Source organism: Coffea eugenioides, chromosome 6 (assembly GCF_003713205.1).
Source record: "Coffea eugenioides isolate CCC68of chromosome 6, Ceug_1.0, whole genome shotgun sequence".
In the NCBI taxonomy this organism is placed as follows: Eukaryota; Viridiplantae; Streptophyta; class Magnoliopsida; order Gentianales; family Rubiaceae; genus Coffea; species Coffea eugenioides.
In genome coordinates, this window is record NC_040040.1 from 45838913 (window position 1) to 45858704 (window position 19792).

The window sequence follows — 19792 nt, forward strand, 5'->3', positions numbered from 1 at the left end:
CTTAAGTTTGCTGTTGTCCAGTTCTACTTCTATGTAGCCTTGGTTGGCAGCTTTTAGTAGAGCTAGTTTAACAGCTTCCACTTGATCTTGTAGTGGATCTCCTGACATTCTTTCTCTAAGTGCCCAAGCTGCTTGTAGTTGGCCTGAGTTGTCTGTAGTAGTGATTCCAGTTCCCACAGTGAATTGACTTTTGTCTAGTTGGGTATGGATCTTTAGCAGCATTCTCGTGCACCCAGCCTCTTGATTTTGTTCAGCCCATTGTTGTACTTCTGTTTCCTGAGTGATTATTCTCGCATCCCTCCTTCTGTTAGCCTCCTCAAATTCCATCCACTCCATTGAAGCCTTTTCAATTATCCTGTGAGGTTCTTTTTCCTTTTGATTGAACTCCCTATCGTTCCTGCCTTTCCATATTTGCCAGAGAACGTTGACAGTGAGATTTATATGCTCTTCGTTCCCTCTGATCATCTGAGCCTCTATCACAGCAGACCACCACTTTTGGAAATTATCTGTTAGGTGCACTAAGCCATCCCACTGAACTGGTGCCATCTCTCATATTTCCTTAGCTTTCTTACATTGGAGCAACATATGTTCGATGATTTCCACACAATCACCACATCCTGCACACATGGGATTTCCTTGGCTTGTTCTTCTAAATATTAGCTCTCTTACTGGGAGAGCATTATGTAGGCATTTCCATATGAATATTTTCAATTTTTGCTTCACTTTCTGTTTCCACAGTGCTTTCCAGACAGTAGAGGAGGTATCTTTGTAGCTTGGACCAGCCTCCTCTCCTACCTCTATATCTTTCTGTTCTCTTTCCTTCATCTATTTCTTGTACCCAGACTGTACCGTATACTGACCATTCTGAGCATGCATCCAATAGTAGCTATCTTCTCTTCTTGTAACACTTATTGTTATGCTCATTATTCTTTCAGTATCTTGAGGGCAAAATGTCTAAAGGATGAGGACTCTGTTCCATCTGCTGTTGGTGATTAGTTCTGAGACCAGTTTCAGTTGGCATTTTTGTGGCTTAACAGTTGTTGGCTTTCCATCTGACCTGTCTGGGATCTAATTATCTTCTCAGATTCTTGTTCCTCTGCCATTACCAATCCTTCTCCTTATTCATTCTTGTACATCCTTTGTGACAGCTGAAATACTTTGCCAGATCCAAGAGGCATTCTTAGAGACCTTACAGTTGAAGAGTGACTGTTTAGGATAATATTTCTCCTTTAAAACCTTGTTGACTAGCAAGTTTGGTTGAGTAAGCAACTTCCAAACTTGTTTTGCCAATAAGACTTTATTGAATATTTGCAGGTCTTTGAAGCCCAAAGCCCCTGCATCTTTATCCTTTGTCATCTTCTTCCACCCAACCCAGTGCATCTTTTCTTTACCCTCTGTCTCTCCCCCACCAATAATTAGCTATTTTAGAGATAATTTCTCTACATAACTTGGTGTTCAATCTGAAGCAAGACATGGAATAAAAATAGGCATGGCCATTGCCACTACTTTGAGCATTACTTCCTTCCCTGCCTAGCTCAATAATTTATTCTTCCACCCTTGCAGTTTCTTGTCAATAGAGTTCCTGATAAAACCAAATACTTACTCTTTTGTTCTAGTTACGATCATAGGTAGACCAAGATATTTACCTTGGCTTACTTGCTGCATTGACCCCATAGCTTGACAGACTTCTTCCCTCACCGTTTGGTTCGTGTTCTTGCTAAAGAAAACTGCAGATTTATCCATGTTGATGAGCTGCCCTATTGCCTCTTCGTACACCTTTATGATCTTTCTTAGTTTATCAGCTTCTTGAGTATTTGCTCTGCAAAACACTAGTGAATCATCTGCAAAAAACAAGTGTGTGATTGCAGGAGCCCCTCTACTGACTTTTACCCATGCCAGCTCCTTTCTCTGTTTTGTTTTCTGTAGGAGGTTTAAGAATCCCTTTGAACATATTATGAACAGATACGGAGAGAGGGGATCACCTTGCCTTATGCCTCTGGTAGAGGTAATGTACTCCTTGTGTACACCATTGATGTTGAAGGAGTAAGTAACAAAACTGACGCAAGATAAGATCTAGCCTATCCCAATTGGGCAAAATCCCATTTTTTCCATTATGGCCTTCAAGAATTTTCATTCCACCCTATCATAAGCTTTGGACATGTCCAGTTTCACAACCATGAATCCAACTCTACCATGCCTTCTATTTTTGAGAAAATGCATTAACTCATGAGACAAGATGACATTATCAAGTATTTGCCTACCTGGAACAAAAGCTAATTGGGTTTTACTGATACACTTACTGAGAAAAGGCTTTAACCTATTGACAAGGATTTTGGCTATAGCTTTATAGATCACTTGGCAAAGGCTAATAGGTCGTAACCTTAGTGGGGCAATCGACTTTCGGGATTAAGGAAATGATTATATGGTTAATGGCTTTAAGCATGACACTGTGATTAAAAAAACCTTGGATTGCATTTGCAGATCCTGTTTAATAATGCTCCAGAATTTTTGAAAAAAACAAAGGAGACATGCCATCACTACCAGGAGCCTTATCCATAGAGAAGAAGGCAACCTTAATTTCATCTTCTTTCACTTTTTTAGTCAATTTGTCATTCATTTGTTCAGTTATGATTACAGGAATCCCATTTAATATCTCCTCTAGGTCCCCTATTTCTGAAGCCTTAAACAGATGATCATAGTAAGAAGTTATTTCCTTTTCCACCTCTTCCTCATTCACAGTCCATTCTCCATTAGACTTTCTCAAATTCTGTAATCTGTTTCTCTTTCTCCTGCCCTTAACCATAGCATGAAAAAATTGAGTATTCTTATCTCCCTCTTTCAGCCATCTCAGTTTAGATTTCTGGTTCCAGTAGGCTTCTTCTTCATCATAGGTTGCTTTCAATTGTTTCTTAGCCTCCTGTATTTGTTGTCTCTTATCTTCAGCATTTAGTGCCTTAATGTCCTAAATCTGCTTTTTGCATCCATTGATCCTATCCAAGGAATTCCCTTTCTTGCTGCTGTTCCATTTCAGTAACTCAATTCTACAGTTTTTGATCTTCTAAGTCACCTTATACCATCTTGTTCCTTCACAGGGAATGTTCCATGCCTCATTGACTACATTCTCCACCTCTTTGTGTTGAAGCTACCTTTTATCAAATTGGAATCTTTTTTTCCTTCTCCTTTTTTCTTTCTGAGTTTCCAATATCAACATACTATGATCTGAGACTTGAGATTCAATGTGCTTGCAGTTAGCCTCATTAAAGCACTGGGACCATTCTAGTGTACATAACCTCCTATCAATTCTTTCTTTCACTTCTCCATCCCCGTACCAATTATAACACCATGTCCATGGCTTCCCCTCAAAACCAATGTCCAAGAGTTGGTTATCATTAATGAGATTCCTGAAATCCTGGAGGCTCTTACCATTTCTAATATTTCCTCCCCATTTCTAATCATTTGATGCTATATCATTGAAATCTCCCATGATGATCCATTTTTCCCCCATCCAGATTTTCTTCTGCCTATGACCTCTCATTGTCTCCTTCTTATCTGATAATCACAACTGGCATATATGCCAATGAACCACTAGCTCTCCTTCTTCTCCTCATCTTCAATTTTAGCTTCAATAGTGAATGCTGTCCCATTTACTTATGTAATTTTGGCTTCATTGCTCCACAACAGTGTCATACCCCCGATCTGTTCATGGCCTCCACCACAAAAATGTTATCCATATTCAATATTTTTTTTACTTTTTTCATGTAATTTTTCCTATTTTTTGTTTCACTAAGAAATATTACACTTGGGGAGAGGAGTTTATTTTCCTCCTTTAAGTGGGGAACTGTTAAGAGGCTCCCTACACCTTGACAGTTCCATACCAGCACTCTCATGTTTGGTCTAGAGACCAGTTTGGGTTGGTCTCTTCCCCCCTGCATTGCACTCCTCAGCACTATCAGTTTTGTTTCTCTTGGTTGCCTAATCATTTGAATCCATGTTAGACATGTACTCATCCATAATAAGTAACTTCCTTTTGGTGTGGAGACCAGTCCCATTATCTGAGTTCTAAATCTCTTTCAGTGGCTGCCTACCTCTTGTACCCCTGTTGCTCAAAATTCTTACTTTCCTCTCTCTTTTTGTTGCCACTTCTTTGTACTTATCTGTTCCCTCATCCACCTGCATGTCTGTATTCATAGATGAGCCTTATTCTTGCTTGTGATAGTATTCACCACTCCTCTCCTCCTAAGCTCTGCAAGGGTCCCCTCACTTTTTGCTTCCTTCTCCTCCCCTCTCTCTTCTGGTCCTGTCATCTTTTCTAGCTCATACCTCTCCACTTCTGCTTTCCTAATTCTTTCAGTCATCTGTATATCCAATGTGTCTCTATTTACCTGTTGTCCTTCAAGTATACTCACCCTGGGCAGTGATTCCTGTCCTTGCCTCGAGGTTCCTTCAATAGTATCCTTAGGCTTACCTCTACTTAGCTCACTTATGGGATAACTTACTTCCTGGCCTGTAGGTTTCCCTAGGCTTTTCTTGATCCACTCTCCATTTTGGAACCCCATACTTGTTTATGTGGGATGTACTTGCTGGAAGTATTGTCATTTTGTGGGGAGCCTTTCCTAGATTGAGCTCTTAACTAGGGGCTATACTGATTTTCCTTTTGTCCTTTGCTGATAATTATATTATTCTTGCATTTCTTTTCACTGTGACCAATTATTCTACATTTGTAGCAAAATTCAGGGACTCTCTTGTATCTGAAGCTTACCCATTTCAATACTCCATTCATCTTAACTGTAGTACCTCTTAACAATGGTTGGGTCATGTCAGCTTTTACCAGAAGCTTGATATGTTTCCCTTTCTTTCCTCCTGAGTGAGAGATCAACACCTCTTTAACTTCCTTGAATACCATCCCCATTTTCCTTTCAACTTCCTTAGAAATCCAGTGAATTGGGAGATTCCACACTTGTACCCATAGTGGAGCAAATTTAAAGGCTTCCGTACTTTCTTCAATTCCTACCTCCCAACTACTGAGCACTAGTTTTTGGTTATCAATCACCCAAGGTCCTCCATTGAGGATTCTTAACCTGTCATTCTGCTTAGGGATAAAGAACTGGAATAGATTTGGCCCCAACTCTGTCATTGATAGTTCTTTAGGGTACCCCCAAGCTGCTGTGACGAGGTTCTTAACCCCAGTCAAATTAGCCATTGTTTCTCCTCTTATCTTCCCGATGATACTATTGAAACACTCAGAAACTCCTAAATCAACATCATCCAGCTCTAACCACTTACCATTCTGTTCTAAACTAGACAAGGCAAATTTTTTTAACACTTCCTCTAGTTCATCCGCCATGGGATCTAAAGGATTCAAGCAGGATTCCTCTAACTATAGCCAAAAAATGAAGAGAAGCTGAAAAACCAGTGAAGAAAAAGAACCAGGCTACAATCTTGTCTACGTAAATAAACTACCAGGTAGGCACAATACACCCCTAACCATGCAAAAGAATGAAGAATTTAAGGCATAGTAGAGGGATAAATGATCTGTTATACCTGGGTTCTTGCTTTCAACAATGGGCCACTAGCATTTAATACCTTCCTTCTGCTAGTCTTTTTGTCACCATTAGTGTAGATAGACAGCCGATCTGAGACGTCATTAATGTAGTCTTCTTAATTACACCGTGGGTTTCGTTGTGTGTCGTTGCTTTCTTTCTCAACTCAAGCATTCCAATGTTTCCTGCCTTTGCATGTGTGTTTGGGTCTTCAAGTATTGATCCGTTGTTGTTTTATGTTTGCACTGTTGTTTGTTTGGAAGCAGATAGTGTTTTGAGATTTGAATCTGTGAAATTTTGAATTTTGCCGGACTCAGTCTCCCACCCAAAGGAGAGGAAGCTCTTACTTAAAGAGAGAAAGCTCTCATTTAGAGAGTCGACACTTGGATTTTTGTTGAAGGATATTATTTGTAACTAAACTTTTAAAAGATTATTGGAATTATATCATTGTCCAAACTTTCATAATTTGCACCTAAGTGCTAGGTTTTTTTAGGCAAATTTTGCATCTCAAATATGATTTTATGAAATAATTTCTTAAATGTTTCTATAAAGGGTCATTAACACATACAATGAGTCTCATTAGATTTTAACTCACCACAATTTTGGAAAAAAAATGTTTCTAGAAAAGAGAGTCAACTCGAAGAGTTATCAAGAAGATTTTAAGTTAAATACTGTATCGACTTCTCGAAGGACTAGATTTCATACAAATAAGTTATTGCAAGATAAGGTTGTGATAAAGTTCAATTCCCTCATCAATTGTTGTATTGGAAGATGAGTTTGTCAAAACTTACAATATCAAAGAATTTTTTCCCGCTTGTGATTTAAACGAGTTAGTATAATTTATTATTTTTGTTAAGTTCTATTGCATTGTTGGAAACTTGATTTGAATAGAGAATTAAGGTTCTCACACATTCATAATTTAATGGTTTCAAAACCCTGGAGAGAACTAGGCAAGCAGCCTCACGAGGTGATACCATTAAGTTCTTTCAACTTTCTTTAATGAACCATTTGACTAAGATATGCATGATTATTAAGGAACTTAGATGCATAAATGTTTGTATCATAGTACTATATGCTTAATCGTGTGTTGTAATCAATTTAAGATATTATCTTTGTGGCAAAATTTGTATTAAAGGGAGCAAAATATCCTCCAACTCTCTGCCTTCTTCAAAATAATGGTTAGTCATGTCATGCAATTCTCCAATTTTATTATAATCCATTGTAAGGTATTTAATTTTGATAATCTTTTTGAAGATTGAGCATAAGGTTGAAGTGCAAGCTAGTTAACAGTCATGTTTTCAAACTCGGACATATCACTGAATCAGATGGATGCCTAGTTCTCGGTTTTACCAGTTCAATAGGTTCAACCAACTACGTCACAGATTCTTTAATTTTATTAATTTTTTAAAATTTAAATAATGAATTCATAAGAAACTAAATATAATAAACTCATAAAAATCTAAAATCTACAAGAGCTTTATAAAAACTTTAGTTCATCCACCAAAAAAAAAGAAATCATTTGTCATAATTAAAAAAAAGATTTAAAAGATCATAAAACTTAAGGTTAGATGCAAAATGCATTCTCGGACTATGCTCAATTTGCAACTTGTCTCCTATATTATCAATTGTAGTAATTTACTATCTTATATTATAAAATTTCAGCACATTGCTCAATTAAGTTAACGTGAGAAGTAATTATTTATTGAAAGGACAACAATAACCCCACAAATAATGTGTTTCTTTAATTTATTTTATATATATTTTTATTTCAACCATAAACAATCTAACATTTTTTGCCATTACCACTCCACTAAAATACATACCATTTGTGATGCCCAAAAGGAAAAGAAACGAAAATTTTGATGGAAAAAGGTGAGGACCAAATCCAGCCAGTTATTGGCCGGATTGTCGGCCGGATTGTAGGTGCATTTTGAAAAAAAAAAATGAGATTTCGTTCTGCCTTGAATCCGGCCAGATTCCGACCGGATTGTGACGTGGCACAGGCGGCAGCCAGGTTTGACTGGCTGTTTTCTTCATTTTTATCTTGGTTTTTGGCTAAAATATCTTCCATTTCTTACTTCTTCTTGGCCGTGCATCATAGAGAGAAAAGAGAGAAAGTTCTTCATTTTCCTAGCTTCAATCTTTGCTCCAATCTTGAGATTTCATCGATGGTTTTGGAAACCACTCCATACAAGTGTGTGTTTAGGAGGCTTAAAACTTTTGGTGGAGTGATCTTTGAAAGGGAAGCTATAAGTTGCTAGTTTTCTTGAGTTTTGAGGTAAGTTGGAGAAGAAAGTTCTCTCTTGCTTTAATAATGGTTAATTGGTGGTTTGTAGAGGTTAGATATGCTATTTTGTGAATGATTTCATGATTTTAAGTAAAGTTGGACCAATTTCTGATTTATTGGGGTTTTTTCTGATTTTATATGATAATCATGGGTTGGCCTTGGAATGATGGATTGATATGGTATAACATGAAGCTTGTGTCTATTAGTTGTGATGGGTTGCGGAAAATTTCCGTTTGAAGGGTAAATTTCAGTTCTAGGGTTTCGAATTGGGGCTTTATTGTGATTAATTATGGAGCTATCTAATGGTTGTATGTGAAGGGTGTTGTGACCCTAATTAAGAGTATTTAATAGCTTATGATTTGTATATGTAATTGTGATTGAGTTGAGATGTGATTTGTAATGTCTTGTAGGATGGAAAATAAGGAATTTAAGGGGAAGTGCTGTCCAATCTTTAAGCACGTTTAATCGCTGTGAGTTTGGGTTAATTCTTGGTAGAATGAAGAGCTTGGATTTGGTCGAGGAAACTGTCTATGATGGATGAGGATTATGAACTGTGGTTGATGAGTGACCCCAAACTATTTTCAAAACTACTTATGAACTGTTTCTTGCATTATTTACTCGATTGCATATCATGTGTGCTTGCATGTGAGTTCATGATATGATTTGGCTTCAATGAGTTCTTAGAAAGTCTTGTGCTTAGAACCAACGTCTCGACCACTGTTTACTATTTATTTGGAGCACAAATGACTCCCTATTCCTGTTTCACTGTTACTGGACCTATTTGAGCGTTGGATGTTTAAGTACAATGATTTCACTGGCTCACAAGAGCAATAAACGTACATTTGATTACTGATTCATGACATCATTGAAATGAATTATTCTGAAACTTATTTGACTACGAATTTTACTGGTTATTCGTTGAGCTTCTAACTCACCCTAAAAATATTTATTTCCCCTCTACAAGGCTCGAGGCAAAGGAGGCGCTTGTATTAAATTCTTCGTGTGACTGGTTGGATTATCTCCAGTACAGTTGGCGTTTTAGTTTTATCTTGTGTAATATTTGAGACTGCGATTATACTTGTAATTATGTGAGAACTGAGGACCTTTGTTTTATTCGGGAAATTAAGGTTGCTTTTATCTCTTGAGGTTTTAGTTTGTAGTGCAATTGAGAAGTATTCACTTCATTTATGATATGTGAATTTGTGGAACATTTGCTGTATATTTGAGATTTACATTGTAATTTATTTGAGGACCGTAGTGAAGTGACTGAGTCCCGGCGAGAGTTGGGCAGGAGGTTCGCCGGACCCTTTGGTTCGCCTTTGGGGGAGGTGGGGCCGTCACACCATTGAACCACCACAATCGAAGAATAAAAGTCAATACTAGATTATATAAAACTATATCAAAATCAAAGCTTTATATCAAGGCTAAAAACTGATCAGTAACCTATGCGAAAAATTGAAGATACACCTCATAAATCCACACCAAATCTTCAAATAGCAAAATGCATGATACAATCTTATCATATGTAGAACCGATCGCACACTAAATCAAACTTCAATATGCAACAAGTAGAAATAAAAACACCCAATAACATAGACAAATACAGAAATTAGAAAGATAGAAAAGCTAGTAGTAATATGGGTTGGCAAATTTGAAATGGGTTGTGATTTTGGAACTTGAGAAACAATGAAGAGAGGGAGGTGATGATAGTTTTGTGAAGTTAAGGGCTTGAAGAGGGAGATTTGAGTGGGAAAGGTGAAGAGCGTTCTATGTTAGGGAGTTCGATGTGAGGAACGAGATGGATAATAATTTGGTGGTGTGGTTTAGGGGAGGAGAAAGCGCAATGGATCCTTTGTGTCACACCCTGTATCACATCCTATCACACTCTTTATAATTTTGCCAAGTGTCCCTTGATAAACCCAACCCTCAAACAAACCCAACTCAGACCATATTAAATTGATTAATCGATTAACCGGACAGAAAACTTAATCTCTTTAACCAAAATCAAGTAAAATAAAAACTCTTTAACCAAAATCACAATTTATCAAGGGAAAAATCCCTAAAACCCAAACAACCTCTGTCCTCTCTTCATCATCTTCACCGTTCAAACAGACCCAATTGACTTTCCGTTGCGCACTAGACTAGTATACGTAATAGCAAGGTATGCTTCACGAAAATTTTTGGCTTTTATGCTTTAGTAGTATGCTTCACAAAAGCACACGTAATAGCTTCACGTTCACTGGAACAACTTTATCATATGTTGTTGATGGTGTCTTTTGCCTATAGTAGGTCTGTACTTTATTTCTCTTAAAAGCAAGTTGTAATTCTCTTGGACCACATGTCAAAGTTTTATTGCCGCTGCATACCTGAATTTTTTTTCTCTGTGATGTCAATGCGTAGTATGCCTTGTAAAGAATGTAACCAAAATCTTACATTGAAAAAAATCAAGAAGAAGTGAAGTGATGGAACAATGAGCACGATTTAACAATGGAGCAAAACAAGCTATAATTGATATTTTGCAGATCTTAAATGCTTTTCTTCTCGTTATACTGCACTTGATATTCAAACATTGTTATAAATTTTGTGGAAGTAATAAGCAGCAATATATCTCAACATGTTGAGTAATTTTTTCTCAATTCTGAACATTTTTTTTGTTTGACTTTTTGTGTTTTCGATTCCCTTTTTCCTGTGGCTGCATTATTCTCAAAAATTACAAAAGGTTACGTAACCTCAGGAGTAGATGACTAAATATAAAAAGAACATAGCAGTTGTGAATATGATGGTTTTGTTCAAGATCTTCTCCACTTTTTTCTGGATCTTTGCAAGGTGACATTTTTTCTTTTTATTCCTAGCTGTTGTTTAGGAACAAACATGGCAACTTTTTTCTTGGAATTTGTATTCATGCAAATAGGGCTGTAATGTTCTCTGACAAAAGTTGCATGTTGATTGATGGAGGAATAGTATTGGTCTTATTCCAGTTTGAGAAATTTTTAGAATCTGTACATGAATAATATGACAGAGTTCATATTCTAATATGTTTTTGTTTTTACACTGAACGCAGATTGTAGACATTGTGCCAAAACTTGCACGTCTTTATTTCCTAGAGAAACTTCCTGTTACGCTGCCATATGCCCAGGCTTCTGTTTTGCTTTGTATAGGCTTGTAGAGAAAGGACATATCTGTTATTGAGGTTTGCTCTCTTGATCAATCATTTCTTTTCTTAAAAATTGTTTGTGAATTACTAAATTAATCAAAAAAAAAGCTTCCATTTGTTGGTTCATAATTAGGAATTTCAACATCCTTATATTTGTAGGATCCATATTTTTTCAAGTGTTAAATATAATTTTGCATATTTAATTTGGTTAATAAATTTCTTATGTTGCTTTACGCCTTTGTGATTGAAAAGATATGGAGAATGATTTGCCAACTCATGAAATCCAATCATGTCGTAAATTGGACTTTGAAGATGTTGACTTGCAGGAGATGAATGATAATGCCTTATCTCTTTATATTACTGATGGCAATCAAGGAAATCAAATTTTTCTTCCTTTGGCTATACCAGATGACTTGGTCCCGAAATTTGGCATGGAATTTGATACTAAAGTAGCAGTTAGAAATTTTTACCAAAAATATGCCAAAGCATCTGGGTTTGGAACTCAATTGAGTACGGGACATAAAGACAAAAATAGTGATATGATATTGGACAGGATTTTTTGCTGCTCCCGTGAAGGAAAAAGGCCAAAAGACAAACGCAATATGATTGTTAAGTATCCGCGTCCAGAAACAAGATGTGATTGTAGTGCAAGGATGAAAATCAGCTGTAGACAAGCTAAAAAAATATCGTGTTGTGCAATTTGTTGCTGAACATAATCATGAGCTATCAACTCCAAGCAAAACTCATTTATTCAGATCTCATAGACACGTGACAATGGCACAAAACGAAACTGAAATAGATATGGCCTGATGTTGCGGAATTACACCAAAACAATCGATTGATGTCGAAACAAGTTGGTGGACGAGAAAATCTTGGATTCATTCGAGATGATTTAAAAAACTACTTACGATCCAAAAGATCTATACCAATGATGCAAGGTGATACAGGAGGAGTCTTAGAGTACTTACAAAGGATGCAATTAGAGGATCCAAATTTTTTTTATGCCATTTAAGTAGATAAAGATGACTTGATAACTAACATATTTTGGGCTGATGCAAAGATGAGAACGGATTTTGCTCATTTTGGTGATGTGGTTTGTTTTGATACAACTTATCGAAAGCATAAAGATGGGAGGCCAATTGCATTATTCGTTGGTGCAAATCATCATAAACAAACTACTGTTTTTGGGGCTGCTTTATTATATGATGAGACAATTGAAACATTTGAATGGCTGTTTGACACATTTACTAAGGCTATGATAGGAAAAATACCAAGAACTATTTTTACAGACCAGGACGGAAGAATGGCAACGGCTTTGGCTTCTCAATGGCCAACAACGTATCACCGCTTATGTATATGGCATATCGATCAAAATGCAGCAACGCATCTAGCTGATGTCTTTAAAGATTTTCAAAATTTTGCGGCAGATTTTAGCCATTGCATATATGACTATGAAAATGAGAATGATTTTTTTGAGGGATGGAGTTAAATGTTAAAAATGTATGGTCTGAAAGACAACAAGTGGTTGAAGAAAATATTTGATATAAAAGAGAAATGGGCTTTAGTGTATGGGAGAGAAACCTTCTGTACTGATATGACCACTACCCAACGAAGTGAGTCCATGAACAGTGTGATAAAGAAGTATGTAAGTTATAAACATGACTTACTTGAATTTTTTGAACACTTCCAAAGGCTGTTAGATGATCGTCGCTATGATGATCCGTAGCAAATTTTAGAGGCAATCAAAGTACACCGGCAATGACATTTCCTTGTAAGATTTTACAGCATGCAGCAAGTATATATACACATGAAGTGTATGAAAAATTTAAGAAGGAGCTATGCAAAGGGATTGATTGTAAATGGGAAGTTGATGGTAAATTAGGAAATCAAGTGATTTACAGAGTTACACCATATGGTAAGACTTCCCACCATCTTGTAACTTATGATTCATCCACGAATTCAATTTCTTGTAATTGTAAGAAATTTGAATTTGCTGGATTTTTGTGTTCACATGCACTAAAAATATTGATGACTCTGAATATTGTAACAATTCCGGATGCATATATATTGAAGAGATGGACAAAAGCAATTAAAACAGGAAATGTACATGTTTCCAGTGAAAGTAGTCCGGAAATGGAGTTAAAGGCAAAATTAAATTTTCGTTACAAAAAATTTTCCTATCTATATATGCAGCTGATGACAAAAGCTTCTGAATGTGATGAAGCTTATCAAATTGCTAAAGATGGATTTTGAAAAATGTCAGAACAAATGGATGCATGTTGTCAAGGGAAAAAGAAAATGAAAGAAGTGCGTATTGAAGAAAATTGTAGTGTGTATCGAGATGTTGACACTAATCCATCTGAAATTGCCTATAATAAAATAAAAGGCATCAAAGTGAAGGAAAAAGTCACCTACAAGTCGAGCAAGAGACCCGGAAGTGCACTAGAAATGGCTACTAAGAAACACAAGTACAAGGTGAAAGAGAAGTCTTCATCGAAAAGATTACAGGTTAGATAATTTATTTAATTTATGTGAACAATGCTATTTGATTGTTTGATTATTACTTTTTTTTTGGTTCCTTAGTTTTATGACGAATGATGAGTATAGAAATAGTATTATGATCCTTATTTATAATTTGGATAAAAATGATTGTAGGAATTTGAAAATAATGTTGTTCATTCAAGTATGGATTCTGTTACAATTCAAGGTTTTATTCGAGAATTACCACCACAGCAGGTATAGTTATTCGTCATTTTTGTCTTGTATAGCATAGTAGATATGTAATTCATTTTAAATTTTTATTTGAATAATTTATTCTTTAAATGACTAAACTACATTAACGATATGTTTTTTCAATGAAATTTTTAATTTGTGGTCGTCTCTCTTTAATTATATTAGCAATTTGGAATTCCAATAGAAGACATCTACAATAGGCGAAATGCTAAAAACATGACACAATTATTGCAAGTAAGTAAATAGTATGCTTTCTGTAGATATTATGTCAACCATTAGTTGCATGTTGTTTCTTATTTATATTAATTTTTTCTAGTATTAATTTGTTATAATGAAGGGTGGTCTTCTATTTCTTATATTTCGGCAGACGTTGGACCCTAACTTCTACCAAGACTATGATTTGATATCTTCAAATTCAATAGCACACCAGCATGCATCAATGAGTTTTGTCCAAGTAAGAAAAAACCTTGATTAATTACTTAATCTTTATATATATTAGTTTGATAAGTTACAATTATAATTCAATACATTTGCTAACTTAGCATTTGTTTTTGTAGGCACAAGAACTGGAAAAAATGATGATACTGATCAACAAGTTGATAAAGATGAATGATCAGTGCAAAAACTTGGATGGTGTGAAGTTATACATTTATTTGTATTTAGCTAGTGCCCTGTTGATGCAATGATTGCTAGTAGATTTTTGTGTTTTAAGAATTCCCAAGCAATCGACCTCCATCCTTCATTTTGACCTTTGCTCTGAGTCTGGCTGTTACTATAGTTGGATTCATCGTTGGTTGGGTTGCTGTCGAAACCTATCCACTCCTTTCTTCCCGTTCCCTTGTAGAAGAGCGATCATAGATTTTTATACATATTATTCCATTTTTTGTTTTCCTCATTCTGAGGTTTGAGCACAATGATATTGATGATTATGCTGCCAAAATTCAAATAATGCTAAAAGTCCTGAAGAAAATGAACTAGAATGGAAAAATTGCTATACAAGATTTATATTGACATGGAGGACACAATGAAATAGAATGGGCAGGCCTTGTATGATTACACACACGCTCTCTCCCTTGCTTGCCTTGTAGTTTTATGCACAATCGATTATTTTACAACAAGGGAATGAGTATGATCGTTCAAGTACATGGCATTGTGGAGATTATTCAATAGCCAAAAGCGTATCTTAAAATACCATTAGACAGACGTTGCAAGAACATGGCATTCTTCCCTTGCTTAATTCCAGAGATGGAAGAATTCTAGAATCAAACCATAACGCAAAACTTTAAAGCCACAAAAGCAAGTCATGGAGACCAAAGCCAATAATTTCAACTTTGACATGAAAAAGCATCTTAGCTGCACTTAATCAAACAAGGGGAATATCCACAACACCTTCCCAGGTATTTGGGATTTCACTTATCATCTTACAATCAAAGCAAAAGGCTGACGATCTCACACACAATTAACTTGAGTCTGCATAGCTCTAGTCTATTTATTTCCTCTCAAAGATATTGCAACAATATATGCTTAAAACACACGAACACTGAAGGGAAGCATGCCAACCCCTGATTCAGTAATAGTAGTGGATTGAAATAACATGAACCCCTAACAGACCACCACTTGCCAGTTTGCTCACTCATCATCATAGTCTTTGCGGTGGTGGTGGTGGTGATGCTTGCAGCAATGTTTCTTTTCCTCATCATTATCAAAGCACTCGCCGCCCTACCAATGTAAAAGCATGACATTGTAAATCAAACCAATCGTAAAGAATGATAATCAGTGTAAAGAATGATAATCGTAAAAACATGACATTATCAGTGTAATGGTTAAAAAGAATCACACTGCTACTGATATATTACATGATAATAAACTATCTTAAAGATGTATATAGAGGGAACAATATAGACGGGACTCAGAATTACTAAATTTTCAGAAGGGATAGTAATGACATGAATGCGTCGTGTTTGTCTCAATGTGATGAAGCAAACAATTTGATATAATGCATACCTACAAGTACACCAAACAAGAAGGAATAAAGGCCAAGACAAACTCTTAAATATCCATTATGAAGCAAATAAATATAAACAAAACTCTTGATCTGCAGTAGACAAAGCACATTCTCAGAAGCCTATTTAAGTAACTTATGATATACTAAAACAGTCTTCTATTGACCTCCTACGGCTAATCTTCAAAAATATATAAGTCAAGAAACAACTACGAACCATCTGTAGGTTCTACAGCTCAGTTAAAGGCACTCAAGTAATTAAGATATTGAGGTCAAGGAATGTAGAATAACTACTTAGTCAATCATGACGTGCTAATTGTAAATGTATCAATTATATGTAGAAATGTTCTCTATCTAGTCCTTCCCGCATTTGATCCAAATTTACATCCAATAACTGACAAAGTTAATGATCTAGTTGTATGTAAAAAGAAAAAACTTTCTGGAAAAAGAATTCAACCAATAGCATTTGGATAAACAAAGGACAAGGCTATAGCTTTATGTACCGAAGTATCATGACGTGCACGTGATGTGCATTATGCAACCCATATAGTATTCTGTTCGCCGTTGGCCACCAAAGCACATTGCCAAGTATAGCCAATTAATATCATGAGTTGCAAACACAGGTAGTGGACCTATGTTTCTTCTTGATTAGATGAACTCTTGGCCCATTTTAGGTAAGGCATATTCTTGTAGCTAATGAGAATGTCAATATGAAGACGGAATCATCATAAGAAAAGAGGGGTGGGGGGTGAGGGATAAGAAACTAATACACCTAGAAATTTGGGAATACAATTGTGAAAATTAAAAAATTTTCCTTCTCTACTCCCTCAGTATGCCTCCTCTTCCTCCCACTCGTATACCGGCATATATAAAATACAGCTAGCAGGTTTCAGAACAGGTTATGAAATGAAAATGTAATTAAAAAATAAAAAATATATTACACCTATAGTAATCAATCAGAACTAATAGTTCATGAAAATGAATAGAATTAAGCGAAAATAATAAAGCCCTGCAACCCAGAAGTGATAATCAATTCAAAACCTTATTTTTATTAATTTGAGGAAAAATAAAGAATTACAATCCAAAATAAATCATTTTTATTATTTTAATTTTTTACTCACAAAATAAATCTAAAATGTCAGCTTATTTATTCAGTGAAGAATTTTGAATAAATGACATATACAACCTTCTAATCTTGGAATCATGTCCATCAAGAGAGGCAATTCGCTCCAATTAAGGGGAATTCAGTTGGCCATATAGCTCAGGGATTTGCCAAACTACCGCCCTATACGATTCATCTTCACAACCCCAAAGGGGGGAAAATGAGTGTATCCGTTGCACAATTATTCACTGGCATGTTAGGAGGAAATAGCCAACAATTTTCGTTTAAAATGATAATAATAAGAATCATAGTTATTAAACTCGGCCCGGAGAGGAGACCGACGAAGGAGGTGGGTCAACGGGTCACTGGTTCAACCGGTGGGTGAGTGGTTGAATCAGTGGGTCACTACATATATTTAAATATTATATTTTATAAATTTTGATATAGGATTTATGAGATAAATTGCAATAAATAATGTCATAACAAATATTCATTTAATTTAATTTGCTATAGAATATTTAATTCATATAAAAATCAGCAAAACATAAATTTAATTAGTAATCCACCAAACTTCAAGTGTAGATGTTTACTGTAATTATGTAGGTTATTTACAAATTTTAAATGCAAAAAATATTTTAAAAACAATAGTTGTCTTTAACATAAATTATGTAATATGTTATTTTTGAAATCTATTTTATAATTTATAGAATATAGGGGTCATAAGTTTTATTAAAAGATTCCAAATACATTTGTTTTGGAGAGTTTAAAAAAAATAAAGATGAAATTAACAAAACATTCATATAGCATAAGAATGGCCATTAATGAACAAGTGACAAAGTAGCCTGGTGGTGAGCTACGCACAAACAATACCGAAGGTCTGAAGTTCGAATCCAAGCAAAGGCTTGGACAAACATTTTTTCCTCAAACCCGGTCTGCCCACAAAATCGGCCGGGTTTTCGGTTTATTCCAGTTGAACCGTCGGTCCGTTAAAAAGTCAACGGTTCATATGCAGAAACGATCCAATTGAAGAATCGGCCCGGTTTATTGGCCGGTTCGCCTGGTTGACCGGTCGAACCGCCGGGCCGGGCCGGATTTAATAACTATGATAAGAATAGCAATGAAAGATGAAGAGATCAGAAAATGTCAGTAGTAGTTACCAGAAGAAAAGACGGTAGAGAAAATGCACTGATCAAAAGGGCAAGAAGCGAGGTCCCAGGTCTCATTTGGGTGTGAAAACAAACCCTCGCAAATCAATTCATTACCATCTGAAGAAAGCCTAATGAGATGCACCTACGAGAGCATCACAATTTGAAACTTCGAATCCAAGCAAAGGCTTGGACAAACATTTTTTCCTCAAACCCGGTCTGCCCACAAAACCGGCCGGCTTTTCGGTTTATTCCGGTTGAACCGTCGGTCCGTTGAAAAGTCAACGGTTCATATGCGGAAACGATCCAATTGAAGAATCGGCCCGGTTTATTGGCCGGTTTGCCTGGTTGACCGGTCGAACCGCCGGGCCGGGCCGGATTTAATAACTATGATAAGAATAGCAATGAAAGATGAAGAGATCAGAAAATGTCAGTAGTAGTTACCAGAAGAAAAGACGGTAGAGAAAATGCGCTGATCAAAAGGGCAAGAAGCTAGGTCCCAGGTCTCATTTGGGTGTGAAAACAAACCCTTGCAAATCAATTCATTACCATCTGAAGAAAGCCTAATGAGATGCACCTACGAGAGCATCACAATTTGAAACTGCATCTCCAGTAAGAAAATATATTAGGAATGAAAAGCAATTAGGAGTAGTTTCTCCAACCTCATTTTCTTCTTTGAGACTGAGAGTGGCAGCGAGGAAGGACGTGTGATCGGTGTCTTCAAAGATCTTCGAGGAAACCCACCAATGAAAAAGGAAAATAAAACTTGGGTTCCTCTAAAAAATCGTGGGTTTCCTGCTAGATTTTAGTCTGCAAAATTTGTGTGTGTGAATGGAGGAGAAAGATAGTCTAGTGCGCAACGGAAGGTCAATTAGGTCTGTTTGAATGGTGAAGATGATGAAGAGAGGACAGAGGTTGTTTGGGTTTTAGGGTTTTTTCCCTTGATAAATTGTGATTTTGGTTAAAGAGTTTTTATTTTACTTGGTTTTGGTTAAAGAGATTAAGTTTTCTGTCCGGTTAATCGATTAATCAATTTAATATGGTCCGGGTTGGGTTGTTTGAGGGTTGGGTTTATCAAAGGACACTTGGCAAAATTATAAAGAGTGTGATAGGATGTGATACAGGGTATGACACAGAGGATCCGTTGCGAGGAGAAAGAGGAAGGTCATTAATGAGTTTAGAGGAATAAATTAGGAATTAATTAGGAATAAATTTGTCACATCACCTTATTTTAAACAATCTGCAACAAAATCAATAGTATAAGGTGCAAATCTCTGCAATTTTTTTTTTGGTCAATCATCACTTTATCTATTTATCTATAGGTGCAAATCTCTACAATTGAAAGAGTAACAGATTTCCATCCAAATGATCTCCAGACTAATAAATGCACTATCTTTATTTAAGCAAGCAGCCATTATGGTTCTTTTAACTAATTTTTCCACAAAAGTTGCATTGGCATATGATTATGGATTAATCTTTCAATATACACACTGTCAGCTTTAGATGAATGATAACTATATAAAAATTGAATTTAAATTCTAAATTTTACACGTGTCATGAATTCAACAGTGATAATGTATACACTATTAGTATATATAAGATTTACTCTAACATTATTAACAAGTAATAGTACTCAAAATAAAAAAGTTTGTTGTCACAACAATTTTTGCTAGAAAACAAACACTGCCCCCCCAACTTTAACTGCCCCCCAACTTTAACTTGGGAGGGATAACAATACATTTTTTGCAAGGGCTGCTTTGGCATTAAAACTTGTAATGTGGTATTTTTTAGTTGCCAACATATTTTCTTTTTCTTTCAATAAATGTCCC

The 19792-nt window shown here is 35.9% G+C and overlaps 1 protein-coding gene across 1 annotated transcript; it reads right to left on the bottom strand.

Annotated features, from left to right (window-relative positions):
• Positions 1-4630: 4630 nt before the first annotated feature.
• On the bottom strand, positions 4631-5344 carry LOC113774233. Its single transcript, XM_027318789.1, has one exon. It carries the CDS (start codon positions 5342-5344, stop codon positions 4631-4633), a length of 714 nt encoding a protein of 237 aa, XP_027174590.1.
• Between the last annotated feature and the right edge of the window lie 14448 nt (positions 5345-19792).

Bases quoted from the DNA above. Each gene is read 5' to 3' on its own strand.
- LOC113774233 (XM_027318789.1), bottom strand. From the start codon at position 5,344: ATGGCGGATGAACTAGAGGAAGTGTTAAAAAAATTTGCCTTGTCTAGT.